Source organism: Anomaloglossus baeobatrachus, chromosome 2 (genome assembly GCF_048569485.1).
Source record: "Anomaloglossus baeobatrachus isolate aAnoBae1 chromosome 2, aAnoBae1.hap1, whole genome shotgun sequence".
Taxonomy (NCBI): Eukaryota; Metazoa; Chordata; class Amphibia; order Anura; family Aromobatidae; genus Anomaloglossus; species Anomaloglossus baeobatrachus.
Genome location: NC_134354.1, coordinates 261,660,042 through 261,675,242, shown reverse-complemented (window position 1 = coordinate 261,675,242; position 15,201 = coordinate 261,660,042). Strand labels below are relative to the sequence as shown.

The window sequence follows — 15,201 nt, the reverse complement described above, 5'->3', positions numbered from 1 at the left end:
CCAAATAGTCATCATGGGAACATGGCCTAAGGCTATGTGCGCACTAGACCAATTTACCCGCGGATTTACCCGCGGATTTGCCGCGGAAATTTCTTGAGAAATGTCTGCAATCTTTGTGCAGACATTTCCCAGCAAATCCTATGTGAAAAAAAAATAGCTGTGCGCACACTGCGGATTTTTCTCAAGAAATTTCCTTGAAGAATTTCTTGAGAAAATTTCTTGCGAAAATGAGCATGTCAATTATTTTCCGCAGGTACCCTGCGGATTTCGGCAGTACAGCCTGCAAAATCCGCAGGGAGCAACCTGCGGGAAAATCGCGGCAAATCCGCATGCGGATTTGGTGCGGATTTTTTCCGGAGGTCCGGAAATCTTCCACTCCCAGAAGTTTCTCAAGAAATTTTCTAGAGAAACTTCACATTTCTAGTGCGCACAAAGCCTTAAAGTCATGTTATATTCCACTGTAACGCTATGTTTTCATGCCACTGACTGGTCTTTCATTTTTTCTTCCTCAGCACCTACGTCCTCTATTTCGGGTCTTCTTCAGGAGCGTCAGGATAACCTAACAGATCACCCCTGTAATATGTGCATCCTGGTTACATTGTCGATCCTAAAGCACTCATTGGAGATGTGTGAAAGGAGAGTGGTATAGACTAAGAAATCCCCCAAGGAAAACTTCTCATACGTCGTAGGAATACAGGAACATTGAAAAGAATTAAGCCTAAAAGAAAGAGGAGATAAGTTAAGTGGTGCACAGACTCCTGTGGAATCACATTCACAAAATGGCAAACAATTCTACAGATCATCATCCTTCTAATTCTGTCAATGATGGCAGCTATGAAGGGGACTTTGGGTGCAATGTGCAGGAACTGCGGGACCTTATGGAGTTGCGGAGTGGAGAAGCAGTGAATCGGATAAGGGACAACTACGGTGGAGTGAGCAGCATCTGTCGAAGGCTAAAGACCTCTCCAGTTGAAGGTATAGTAAATTATCGCAAAGTGTAAATGTATTTGCAGCTGTTGAATGAACATTTTTGGCTAAATGAAAATAAACCCCATAATTATTGTGGTGCCTCCTGGCTTATTGCAATTCTCTTGGTAGGAAATGTGGAGAAACATTGTGTGGTGCTTTTTAAGTTGATAATCCAAATTTGACCCGAAAATTTTATCGACAGAACACAGGGGTTAATATCCTGCTCTTTAATTCCAGTTTTTAAACCTGCACTACATTTTTTATTGTAGTTTGAGTGTGATGATATACTGACCTACCGCCGCGCTCCCCATTGTCCAGCACCGTTCTCCTGCTCTTCTCAGTGACGTCACAACAAATGAGACCTGACTGCTCATTCTACACTCTACTCGTAAGCCAGAAGGGTCATTTACAAGGAAAGGCCATGGTGTTTCATTCTTATGCTCCAGAAACTTACACTGGAAAAGTCACTTCCAGTCTTGGTTGTTTTTTTTTTTTTTTTTCTCCAGTCAAGTGACTGCTAAGGCCAACGATTGGTTGCAGCGGTCAGGGAACTGGAGTTGTACTTTTATTTGATGACACATTTTTCTGTTAATCATATGTGTGGAATAAAGGGTATGAAGTGTGACATCTGTATACTAATTGTCGGAGCGAGACTTAGAACAGAACATTCTGGTCTTGTTTGTAGAACAAACGATCAGTGTTCACCGCGTTTTGGATGCAGTGTCTTCACGCGTCGTCGTACAGTACAAGCACAGTGGTTTATAGAAATCCTATACCCACTGTGCTTGTGTTTCCCACTGCGTAAACTGATGTGCGGTGCGGCTTCCCGAGCTATAGCATGTCAATTTAGACTGCGGAACCGCGAGTGTTCTCCGCAGGGAGAACAGAGAGAAAGTCAGCAGCTGCCCGAACCCTGATCGTGGGCACGGGCTGCTGCGGTCTCCTGCAGAGAATACTCGTGGCCCTGCAAGAGAGGACATGCTGCATCCAGGACACAGGTGTCAGGATCGTGGGCTTGTACCCTAACCTAATTATATAATACAAACACATACTGATATGCAGTGCTCACAAAAAGTTAGGGATTTTTGGGTTTAGGGTGAAATTTATGGAAAACACAAAAGCTCATGCTATAGTGATATTTTATCATGAAACTAGGGCATTTATATAGAAGCATGCAATGGTGATTTCCTTATCTCCCAACAACAGTGGTGCGTATACCCCAACAATAAATGTCAGTCTCAATAACATGTCATGTGGCTTTGAGGATCAATTACAGCTTGACAAACACGTCTCATGCTTTTCAAGTGGAGTTATTGTCTACTGAGGCATGCCATCCCACTCTTCTTGAAGGGCGGCCTTCAGGTCATTAAGGTTCTGGCGTACAGAGTTGCGAGCCTCTACATGACAACTCAGCTGATCCCATAGATTTTCTATCTGATTCAGGTCTGGAGAAAGTTCAGGCCACTCCATTTTGAGATACCCCAATCTCCATCAGTCATTCCCTAATGATGTGACCTTAATGAGCTAGAGCATTGTCGTCCATGAAGAACATTAAATTAGGCCTGTGTTGTTCATGCAGAGGCACATTAACTGGATTAATGATGTTTTTCAAGCAGTAGGGGGCTTGTCACTGTACCATTCACAAAGTGTAGAGCAGTTCTGTATTAACTAGTAGCACCTGCTCACACTGTAACACCACCACCAAAGGCTTGTCTTGTGACAACAGTGGCTGATGCATAGCACCCTACTTGGCCACCGAGGATATTGGAGATGTCATCATTTCTGACTTTCATCAGTGAACAGCACTGAAGCCTACTGGTCCCTTATCCAGTGTAGATACTCCTATGCCTGGTGGGGTGATCAGGTACCCTTGCAGGTCGCCTAGCAAGCAAACTACACTGACAAACTGTTTTGAATGTTCTGACATGATGCTTGAGTTCCTCTGCCTCGAATTGTGTGCCATTCATCATCGGTTTCTGAACGGCATTGCTCACAATGAATCGGTCATCAGTGTAGCATGTGGCCAAAGGATGTCCACTTCTGTCTTTCTGTGACTCTTCCACTCTCTCTGTATCTCTGTTGTAACCTGCTGATGACACTCCGTGGCATTCTAAGCTCAGTGGCCATTTTCATCTGAGAACATCCTGCTTGAAGACTCCCAATGGTGAGGTACTGCTGATTGTTAGGTGTCGTCATGGTCTCATGTTGTCAAAATGTGAACAGCCTGATGAGGACTTTTTAAATACCAATTCTAATTGAACCCTGAAATTTACTGGGTGATTCATGGATCAAACACCTGTTGTGAATTTTGCCATTAAGCTCCTTGTTAGAGAACAGCAAGTTGCGCAGAAAGTAGTGAAACATTGAACAGTTGGACGTGAACATTAAAGAGTTTACAGAAGATCACATTAAGACCACCTGAAAAGGTTAGAGTGCATTTTAGGATCATCCTGAAATTTCAACGAAAGCCAAATATCCCCAACTTTTTGTGAGTAGTGTATATAATATTAGGATGCCAAACCTCAGAGCCTAGGGTTCCTTCAGAAGGTTTCCTTCACAGCTGTGCTTCTGACACTGTTACAGCGAACAGACAAGAACACCCGCTTTGCAGGTAAATGGCATAAACAGCATTCATTCTAAGAATTGGTCAAATCTTCAAATTCAAAATGGTATGCTTTATCAACCTCTTTCCGCCATGTCTTATTGTTGTTTTATACTTGTTTTTGGGGGGGTAACATGATTCTTCAGATCTGAACCATGATAGCAATGCCAAATTTGTGTAGTTTTTCTTTTCATTTTGATGGTGAAAAAAATCTTATCTGTAGAACTGTATTAAGGTTTCCTTCTTTCTGTTTAGTAAACTGACATTTTATATGTTTTGATCCCTTTTTATTGTTTATGATTTATTTTGCGCGAGGTCAAGCAACTGAAAATAAACTGTAATTATGGCTATTTTTTTCCCCCCTTAATTTCACTTTTAATAGAGGGATTAAAATAATATTGCAAACCCACTGATCAGACATTGATGACCCATCTTGAGGATTGGCCATCAATGTTAAAGTCCCAAACAACCCCTTTCAATCATTTTAGGGGACTTGAATATGTGACCATCTACTCAACATGGCAGCAATGGGAGCCTTCAGCAAGCACTCCCTACCATAGCAACACATCGGCACTACGCTATCGCTTCACCGAGAAGGCTGAAATGTGCCTGGGACAGTCTGGCCCTGTGATTGCATGCCAGAGTTAAGGCCCTGTCACACACACAGATAAATCTTTGGCAGATCTGTGGTTGCAGTGAAATCATGGACATATTGTTCCATTTGTACACAGCCACAAACCTGGCACTGATTGTCCACAATTTCACTGCAACCACAGATCTGCCGCAGATTTAGCTGCGTGTGTGACAGGGCCTTTAGAGATTGGTAGCAGCATTTTACAGGATAACAGCAGCAATTGAAGATGAGCAGAGTTCTGATTGCTGCTCTTCCAGTAGTTGCTGGCTATATAACATGAGTGGCATCTGCTGGCTATGGTGAAGGCTTAGCTTTTGATCCCGCTCTATATACCCACAGCTAGCGTTTGGCACATGTATGCCACGCATATGGAAGGAAATTAATAAAGGACTGTCGAGTACAGATGGGTGAACCCACAGATCTTTGGGTCCGGTTGGACTTAAAAAGAAAGAAAAAAAAAAAAAGTCTAGTTCCAGGCCGAACCCAATACAAATCTATGGGGCGCCGACCTTGTGTGCTGTAAAATGGTGTTAGTGAGGGCTGCAAAAGAAAGAAATATGAGGATTACAGCAGGACAATTACACTTAGGGGTACTTTGCACACTACGACATCGCAAGCCGATGCTGCGATGCTGAGCGCGATAGTCCCCGCTCCTGTCGCAGCTCCGATATCATTGTGATAGCTGCCGTAGCGAATATTATCGTGTTACGGCTGCTTCACATGCACTCACCTGCCGTGCGACGTTGCTCTGGCCGGCGAACCGCCTCCTTATTAAGGGGGGGTTGTGCGGCGTCACTGCGACGTCACTGCGACGTCACACGGCAGGCGGCCAATAGGAGGAGAGGGGCAGAGATGAGCGGGATGTAAACATCCCGCCCACCTCCTTCCTTCCGCATAGCCGACGGGAGCCGCGGTGACGCAGGTAGGAGATGTTCCTCACTCCTGCCACTTCACACACAGTGATGTGTGCTGCCGCAGGAGCGAGGAACAACATCGGACCGTCGCGTCAGCGTAATTATGGAATTCGCTGACGCTACAACGATGAGACGATTACGACGATTTTACGCTCGTTAATCGTATCATCTAGGATTTACACACTACGATGTCGAGAGCAACACAGGAAGTGCGTCACTTTCGACATGACCCCACCGACATCGCACCAAGTACCCCTTAGTCTCCCGCACGGCTTCCGGGTCCAATAATTAACTTTCATGCATATTCACTGCTTTCCTTGCCCACCTTCTGTGACAGTCCGTGATTGCTTGCAGTCAGAATGCTGGCATCTTTGGTTGTGGAGGGTAAAAATAAATGATTTGAAAAATGGCGTAGGGTCCCCCGTATATTGATACCCAGCACAGATAAAACAGACAGCTACAGGCTGCAGCCTACAGCTGTGTGCATATTCTTGGCTGTGTATAAAAATATGCGGGACCCCATCCACTTTTTTTAAAAAATATTTAAATCATTTAAAAAAAAAACAGTGTGCGGTTATCCCAATTTTTTTTTTTTTTTAAACCAATCAGTTTTTATTAAAGATTTCCATAAAAGAAACAGATTAAACATAACAAGCATACAGAGAAAAAAATAAGAGAATATTAGCCACTTCAAGTTTCGTAGGTGGGCCGCTACCCTTGGTGGTTATATAATCTACATAATACATTACTGACAAAAATATACTTCCACCCGTGTTTTGATAGGTTATGTGTGACTATTACATATTCATAGGGTACTGTTTGTCACCTTTTACTTTCCAAGGGCTAGACCTGCCTGTCTATATGAAGAACCTTACTAGGAAAGTGGTCAAGATATAGAGTGAGTAGATAGCAGAATAGAAAGAGAGGGGAGAAGGAGGGGACTTATACAAGGGGTTGCGGGAGGGAGGTAAGAGGGGGGTTGTTTGTGCACTGTCACTAGAACAGGCTCCTGAATGCAGGGGACTCCTTGAACATTATCCACGGCTGCCATAGTTTGGCAAACTTCTAATTTCTGCCCGATACCAAAGAGGAGAGTTCCTCCATGTGACAAAGATGCGTTAGCTCTGTCAGCCATTCCCCTATTCCGGGGGTCAATGTGGTCCTCCAGTGTCGTGGAATGACTGCTCTGGCCGCAATCAAAAAGAACCGCAACAGGCGCTTCTTTTGGCATCCCAGTGAACCTTGTAAAATAGACAGAAGGGCGATCTTAATGGAAGGATTTACGCTTTCTCCTGCCATTTGGTTGTAGGTCGCAAACGCCTGAGTCCAAAAGTTGGACAGTTTGTTACATCCCCCACCAAATGTGTGGCAGCGTACATTTGTCTGAGCCACAGCGCCAACACTCCTCCGGGACCATAGGGAAGGCTCTATGGAGGTTGACCGGGCATTGATACCATCTTGCCAGTAGCTTAAAGCTCTTTTCCTGGGCATTGCATGCTACTGAGATCTTGTGGGAGAACACATACGCTTTTCGTTTTTCATCCTCAGTAAGGCTGAAACCTAATTCCGATTCCCATCTTCCAATGTAGCTGGGGTCCTCAGAATAGAGGTTCCTGTTCATCATATCGCAGATGAGGGGGTTATCCCAATTTTGATACCCAGCCAAGATAAAGCGGACAGCTGGGGTCTGGTATGCTCAGGCTGGGGAGGCCCCTCCCAGCCTAGAAATAACAGCCTGCAGCCAACCCAGAATTGTGACCTCCATTAGATGCACCAATTCTGGCGCTTTATCTAGCTGTTCCCATTTGCCTTGGAGCTGTGGCAATTGGTGTAATATAAGGGGTTAATGACATTGGTGATTTGTCAATGTTGTGTGACAGCCATGTGGAGACTTGGTAACTATAATTCTCCTGCTCTAATCCCAATTTTGCTTCCTTTTTTTTTTCTTTCTTACCCAATGGTTGAACCTGAACAGTAACACGGACTTCCCTGAGAAGTCAGTGTTCGGGGCCATGTATGGACAGTAGGTGTCTGGTACGGACCCAGGTTTGCTCATCACTAGTGTTGAGTCATCATATAATAATGTGCATCAGGCCTAATCATAATTGTATCATTTTTCATGGCAGTATATAATGAATACACAGCTGTTATACTGATGGCCATCAACAGCAAGCTCTTAGTATTTCTATTCTGTCATTTGTACCAGAAAAGTGATACTCGTCTAGCCGCTGAATGTGCCAGGGTACATTAGTAATTCCCAATAAATAAAGCTGCCTCCCAGCTAACTTTTTTTTTTTTTTTCTAGTGTGTCAATATAATTGGTGATGAGAGAATCCTAGTTGTCTTTTGGCTGGTGTGTAAGTAAAGAAGCACATCCAGTGCCAAGGCTTATTGCACAGAGTTTCTGTTCCCTGCTTATTTGCCACAGCTAAATGGCTTTTATCGTTTTATTTCAGCTCTCCTGACAGTACTTGTATTTCCCATAAAATGACACATCTGAAGCATCTCTTCTGAATCTTCCTCAGTTATTCCCCCTGGTAATCTATGAATAAATAAAATGTTACCATGGCCACATTGTCGGACATCTCCTGAAACTGTCCAGTCAGTGCTGAGGGGGTTGAATGCCAAAACGCACCCACTTGTATCTTCATAATATTTTATCATTTACTTCTAGGAGAGATAATGGATCGCACAATGTAGAGTTAATAAAACGATGTTCTCGAATTGTTATATTGTAGGGTAATAAGTATAAGGCAATAATTTACTAACGTTGACAGATTCTCATTAAGTGGATCCTCTGACCATTCGCACCAATGACCTACTCATTACCCAGGGACGTAGCCAATTCCTAGAATTAAACTCTGTAAAGTTGATTAGCTTTTCGTCAGTACAACTAATAGTATTGACCTGATTTTGTTCTTCTTCTGCATAGTCATGGAAAGATTAGAGAACCAGTCACTGGATTTATGCTGCCCAAAGGATGGGAAGAATGAATCTGCCTTCTTGCGCCAAAGGTAGTAATGGGTGAACCCGAACTGTAAAGTTCGTGGTCAGTACCGAACACATAGTGTTCATGCACACGATCCCGAACACGAGCTTTCCTGGGAAGCTCGTGTTGCAGTTCGGGTCCAGGGGCTGTAAAAAAAAAAGAAGAAAAAAAAGCACATTAGTAAAAAACATTGTGATTATATTTACAGGTCCCGTGACATGTCCTGCAGACTGTTTCCTAGCCGCTTCTGCTTCCGGGTCTGATCAATAACTTCCAGTGGTATTCACTGCACCGCTTGTCACTCTGCAGTCTTCATCTGTTTTCGGCCGTGTTCACGATGACGTCATGGTTCACCCGAGTCCATGGCTCGGACCCGGAAACAGAAGCGGCCGGGAGACAGCGGGTCCACGGGACGTGTTGCGGGACCTGTAAGTATAATCACAATGTTTATTATTAACTATATTCTTTATTTTACAGACCCCCCGCCTCATCCCATAACTGTAAAGTTCAAGTTCAGTGTTCGGACACAGAATCCGAACTCGAACTTTACAAAAAGCTCGGGCAAGTCTCCTGAACACGAACATCGGGGGTTCCCCATCTCTAGCCAAAGGCTCTGGTTTTTCGTAGAAAACCATAGTTTGAACATTCTTTCACTACTTTAGTTAATATAGGTTTGTCTTTATGCACACACATGAGAGAGTCCTGTCATTCACCTTGAGCAATGTGGGGACTAGTCATTGTTCCCAAATTGCTTCCCAAGCATTTCAGAGAGGGACATAACAGGCTGCAATCAGACAGCCAGGCTTTGATTAATGTGGCCCGTGGTTAGGGCAGCTGAATCTAGTGTCAGGTTTCCTTTAAGACACACACTCATATATCAATAGTGTCTAACTTTCAGACTGTGTTAAATTAAACCGAACAGTCTTAAGCGATGTGCCCACGGGAGCTCGCACCTGCAGATTTTGCAGTGGAAAACCTGTGGATTTTCTGTATTTTCTAGATAAATCCGCATGTTTTAGCAAGTAGAGACACTACCTATGTTATCCTATGGGACATGGGGAGTGCTGTGTCCATGCTGTAGTATGTGCAGCTGCAGAACATGCTGTGGATGTCCCGCAGCTGCACATAACTGCATGTCAGTTATTCCTGCGGAATTACCTGCGGAAATCCTGGCCCTCCACAATGGAGATAGCCGGGACTTCCACAGGTAAGTCGCATGAATGTCCGCAGGTTTTCCGCAGCTATTTTGCTGGAATCCCGCAGCTATGGATAGCTACAGATTCCGGGGAGCTGCTGCGGGAAATCTACGGCCGTACCTGCAGACATATCCGCGGGTACAGAGTCCCGTGGGCACATAGCCTTAGGCCTTGTGCGCACACTGCGGTTTTACCCGCGTTTTTGCTGCAGACCTTTCTTGAGAAAATGGTTGTAACCTTTCTGCAGACATTCCCCAGCAAAACCTATGGACAAAAAATTAGCTGTGCGCTCAGTTTTTTTTTTCCTCAAGAAAATTCTTTCTGCAGAACTTCTTGAGAAACAGAATGAGCATGTCACTTCTTCTCTGCAGATAGCTGTGTTTTTTGCCATAGATAATGGTAAAAAAACAAAGGGACCAACCTGCGGAAAAACGCACCAAAAACGCATGCATTATTAGTGCGTTTTTTTGAACGCAGGTGCGCTAATCTTTCACTCTCAAGAAATTTCTTGAGAAAAATCCTTTTTCTAGTACGCACAGGGCCTTAACCCCTTAAGGACAAAGCAATTTTTTTCGTTTTGGCGCTTTAATTTTTCCATCCCCTTCTTCCAAGAGCCGTAACATTGTTCTCCCTCGGTCATAGCCAAATGAAGACTTGTGTTTTTTGTGGGAGTAGTTGTACTTTTGAATGACACCATCCATTTTATCATATGGGTTATTGGAATATGGAACAAAAATTCCAAGTGAAGTGAAATTGCAGACAAAAAAAAGTCAAACTGCAATTTGTCAGAAATTAAAGATGTGATTTAAAAACGCCAAAACCATAACAGAGCACATAAAATCCACAGTGGTTGGATCCGCGGCACTCCGTATCTGCCGCCTGTGGTTGTATGCCACTGCCAGGTTACTGCTCCCACTGGTCGGTGGATATTGAGATACAGTTGACCTAGCCTAGAAAAAGACAACGGTTTTTGAAGTAATATTATATTATTCAACAAAATCACCTTTTACCTCTATATATTTATTGCATTGATCAAAAAGTACTTCTAATCCGTTCCATTTTTTATCCTCTTCTGCATACCACGACTTTACACCATCAATTACAATCTCTCTTCTGAAAGAGATGATAAGGCGCATGATCGGCAATTTCAATGCCGATTTCATTGGGTGTGTGCCGGGCAATCCCAGAGTTGTGAGCTGGTGTAATCATTCTGCAAAAACAAGATTCCTTCGGAAGTTCCAGTCTTCACCTGACAGGGTTAACTTTACTTAATCACAATTTCAAAATGACATAACCTTTTCTGCTCAAACTTCTAGCACGTGCACTTGTCAAAGTTAATACTTGTTTCCTTAGCAACAGATTTATTTTTGTCCTCTAGAAATATTCAAGGCCGAGTATTTATCAATACTTCCTGGTACAGTTCTATAAAGCTATGTAACGAGCCGGGTCGGTGTACACTGGAATGGAGTACCGTCAGATTGCAATATACACAGATGTTGCTATGGTTACTGAAGTACAAATCCACTGTTCTACATATATTCAGAAGTTGTCAGGCTCAGTTATGAAATGAGCCATTTATGATTTTCACCTCCTGAATTCAAATCCGACAGTGAACATTTCAGTTGTCTCTTGTTTCTGTGATATCAAAGAGTTTTCTATATAAAATTAATGCATAAAAGTTTCAGTACATTGAAACATTATTATTTTTGCAATATAAAGATGCAGAATATTTTGTTATGCCAGTCTTCTGATATTTATTTAGAGGAACTTAGTAACAGCTCAAAAAACTAAAACATCTACACTATTGCAAATTCTAAACAGTTACAGAAATCGTACTACAAAATTTAGCCCTTATTCAGGGGCAACTCTGCTTTGCTTCTGTCTTGTACTCCTGCATCCAATAATCTCTTACAATTTTCCAAGTGTAATCTGCAAGCAATGATATATTCCATTTTCCCTGATGTCTTTTCTCTATAGCCGCAATATCTTGCTGAAATATCTCACCTTGTTAATCACTCACTGCTCTGCACTTTGGTGGAAAACAAAAGCCTGGATGCAAATATAAGAAATTAATCTTTAAGGACGTTACAGCTAAGGACCTTATATGTTTTGAGATTTTCCATCAACTCTTCAGTTATCTGCTCTTGAGTTTCCCCAAAAATTAATTACAACTAATGTGCATGCTACCCATGCAGCCTCTTCCTTACCATTCAACAAATGGAGAAACTCCTCATCTAGAAGAAGCTTAAGAATCTTAGGTCCAATAAAAACGCTCTCCTTTATTATTATTATTATTATTATTATTATTATTATTATTTATTTATAGAGCACCATTAATTCCATGGTGCTGTACATGAGAAGGGGGTTACATACAAAATACGTATACAAGTTACAGTAGACAGACTAGTACAGAGGGAAGAGGGCCCTACCCTTGCGGGCTTACATTCTATAGGATTATGGGGAGGAGACAATAGGTGGGGTGTAGGTCAGGCGGCAGCTCCGCACGGTGGTCGGGCGGCAGCTCCGCACGGTGGTCGGGCGGCAGCTCCGCACGGTGGTCGGGCGGCAGCTGCGCACGGTGGTCGGGCGGCAGCTCCGCACGGTGGTCGGGCGGCAGCTCCGCACGGTGGTCGGGCGGCAGCTCCGCACGGTGGTCGGGCGGCAGCTGCGCACGGTGGTCGGGCGGCAGCTGCGCACGGTGGTCGGGCGGCAGCTCCGCACGGTGGTCGGGCGGCAGCTGCGCACGGTGGTCGGGCGGCAGCTGCGCACGGTGGTCGGGCGGCAGCTCCGCACGGTGGTCGGGCGGCAGCTCCGCACGGTGGTCGGGCGGCAGCTCCGCACGGTGGTCGGGCGGCAGCTCCGCACGGTGGTCGGGCGGCAGCTGCGCACGGTGGTCGGGCGGCAGCTCCGCACGGTGGTCGGGCGGCAGCTCCGCACGGTGGTCGGGCGGCAGCTCCGCACGGTGGTCGGGCGGCAGCTGCGCACGGTGGTCGGGCGGCAGCTGCGCACGGTGGTCGGGCGGCAGCTGCGCACGGTGGTCGGGCGGCAGCGAGTTCATTGTAGATTGTAGGCATTTCTGAACAGGTGCGTTTTCAGGTTCCGTTTCAAGTTTGCAAGAGTAGGGGATAGTCTGACGTGTTGAGGCAGCGAGTTCCAGGAGACTGGGGATGCTTGGGAGAAGTCTTGGAGTCGGTTGTGTGAGGAGCGAATGAGAGAGGAGGAGAGGAGGAGATCTTGGGAGGACCGGAGGTGACGTGTTGGAGTGTAGTGGGAGAGTAGTTCGGAGATGTACGGAGGGGAAAGATTATGCACAGCTTTGTAGGTCAGTGTTAGAAGTTTGAATTGGATACGGTGGAAGATTGGAAGCCAGTGGAGGGACATGCAGAGAGGAGAAGCGGGGTGGTATTGAGGAGAGAGGTGGATAAGTCGGGCAGCAGAGTTAAGGATGGACTGGAGAGGGGCAAGCGTGTTGGCAGGGAGGCCACAGAGGAGGATGTTACAGTAGTCGAGGCGGGAGATTATGAGGGCATGCACTAGCATTTTAGTAGATTGCAATTGAGGAAAGGGCGGATTCTGGAAATATTTTTGAGTTGAAGACGGCAGGAGGTGGTGAGGGATTGGATGTGTGGTATGAAGGATAAGGCAGAGTCAAAGGTCACTCCGAGGCAGCGAACTTTGGGTACTGGCGAGAGCGTGGTGTTATTTATTGTAATAGATAGATCAGGTAGAGAGTGTAGGTGAGACGGAGGAAAGATGATTAGTTCAGTTTTGGCCACATTGAGCTTTAGGAAGCGAGAGGAGAAGAAGGAGGATATAGCAGATAGACATTTCGGGATTTTGGACAGCAGAGATGTGGCATCTGGGCCAGAGAGGTAGATCTGGGTGTCGTCGGCATATAGGTGGTATTGGAAGCCATGGGACTTTATGAGTTGTCCCAGGCCAAATGTGTAGATAGAGAAAAGTAGGGGTCCTAGGACAGAGCCTTGAGGGACGCCAACAGAGAGATGGTGGGATGAAGAGGTTGTGTGGGAGTGGGAGACACTAAAAGTGCGATTTGAGAGGTATGAAGAGATCCAAGAGAGGGCGAGGTCTCTGACACAAGGGAAGAGAGGATCTGTAGTAGGAGGGAGTGGTCAACGGTATCGAAGGCTGAGGACAGGTCTAGGAGTAGGAGTATAGAGAAGTGCTTGTTCGCTTTGGCAGTAAGCAAGTCATTTGTGATTTTAGTCAGGGCAGTTTCGGTGGAGTGATGTGGACGGAAGCCGGACTGTAGGTTGTCAAAGAGAGCGTTAGAGGAGAGGTGGGAGGAAAGTTCAGCATGGACATGCTGTTCCAGGAGTTTTGAGGCAAGTGGGAGTAGTGATATGGGGCGGTAGCTGGTAGTAGAGGTTGGGTCGAGGGAAGGTTTCTTTAGGATAGGTGTGACTGTTGCATGTTTAAAGGCAGAGGGGAAGGTTCCAGTCGTTAAAGATAGGTTGAAGAGATGGTTAAGGCTGGAATAAGGATGGTGGTGAGGTTGGGAAGGAGGTGGGATGGCATGGGGTCAAGTGCGCAGGTGGTGAGGTGCGCTTTTGAGAGCAGACGTGCAAGCTCTCCTTCGGTGATGGTGGGGAGGAAGTTTATGGGGGAGGGGCAGTGGTCAGCTACATGAAGGGGTTGTGGTGGCTGAGCAGAGAAGACTTGCCTTATTAGGTCGATTTTTTCTTGGAAATAGGTGGCAAATTCTTCTGCAGAGATGAGGGAGGTTGGAGGGGGCAGTGGTGGGCGAAGGAGGGAGTTGAAAGTGTTGAATAACTGTTTGGGGTTGTGTGTTAGAGAGGATATGAGGTTTCTGAAGTAATCGTGTTTAGCGGAGGTGAGGACTGAACGAAATGTGTGAATTGCATTTTGAATGTGGTGAAGTCTTCCTGGGAGTGCGTTTTCTTCCACCGCCGCTCTGCAGCCCTAGACCTTTGCCGCAGTTTTTTAGTGAGGCTGTTGTGCCAGGGTTGTCTATTGATTCGTCTCACTCTGCCATGCACAAGGGGAGCGACTGAATCAATAGCTAATGTGAGGGTGGTGTTGTAGAAAGTAGTGGCGCTGTCTGTGTCGTGGAGGGACGATATGGAGGACAGTGGGAGGATAGAGTCGGCGAGGGTGTGCATGTTGAGGTGTGCAAGGTTTCTGCGGGGATGTGCTAGGTGCTGGACAGGGGGGGTAGGTGAGGAGGACAGGGCTGAAAAGGTCAGAAGATGGTGGTCAGATAGGGGGAGGGGGGAAGTTGTGAAGTCAGAAAGGGGACAGAGGCGGGTGAAGATAAGGTCTAGTGTGTGTCCATCTTTGTGGGTGGCAGAGGTGGACCACTGAGTTAAGCCAAAAGACGAAGCAAGGGAGAGGAGTTTGGAAGCAGCTTGTTGGCGAGTGTCAGTGGGGATGTTGAAGTTACCCATGATGATGGTGGGAATGTCAGCAGAGAGAAAGTGTAGAAGCCAGGCAGAGAAGTGGTCGAGGAAGGCAGTGGTGGCGCCCGGGGGTCTGTATATGACAGCCACTTGGAGGTTGGAGGGAGAATAGATTCGGACAGAGTGCACTTCAAAGGAAGGCAGGTCGAGGGAGGGTAGAGGTGGGATTGTGGTGAAGTTGTAGTTGTTAGAAAGAAGGAGGCCCACTCCTCCGCCTTGTCTATTGCCAGGGCGAGGAGTGTGGGAGAAGTGCAGGCCACCGTAGCATAGTGCAGCTGGGAGGCAGAGTTGGATGGTGTCAGCCATGTTTCGGTGATGCCTAGAAAGGATAGATTGCTCTTTGTTTCACTCGACCTTGGAAATTTATCAATGAGATGCATGAATGCATTTGCATTTTTATCCATTGCCTTTTACAAAGTTCTTCTTTATGCCCATTTGATATTAACTAACGCATAT

The 15,201-nt window shown here is 45.7% G+C and overlaps 1 protein-coding gene across 1 annotated transcript in view; it reads left to right on the top strand.

The window, feature by feature from the left end:
- Positions 1 to 15,201, top strand: part of LOC142291335 (plasma membrane calcium-transporting ATPase 4-like) — a 306,647-nt gene that overhangs the window by 87,645 nt on the left and 203,801 nt on the right. The window contains 1 exon segment of the mRNA XM_075335801.1: positions 513 to 975. Coding sequence (XP_075191916.1) covers positions 780 to 975 — 196 coding nt within the window. The 5' untranslated portion in view covers positions 513 to 779.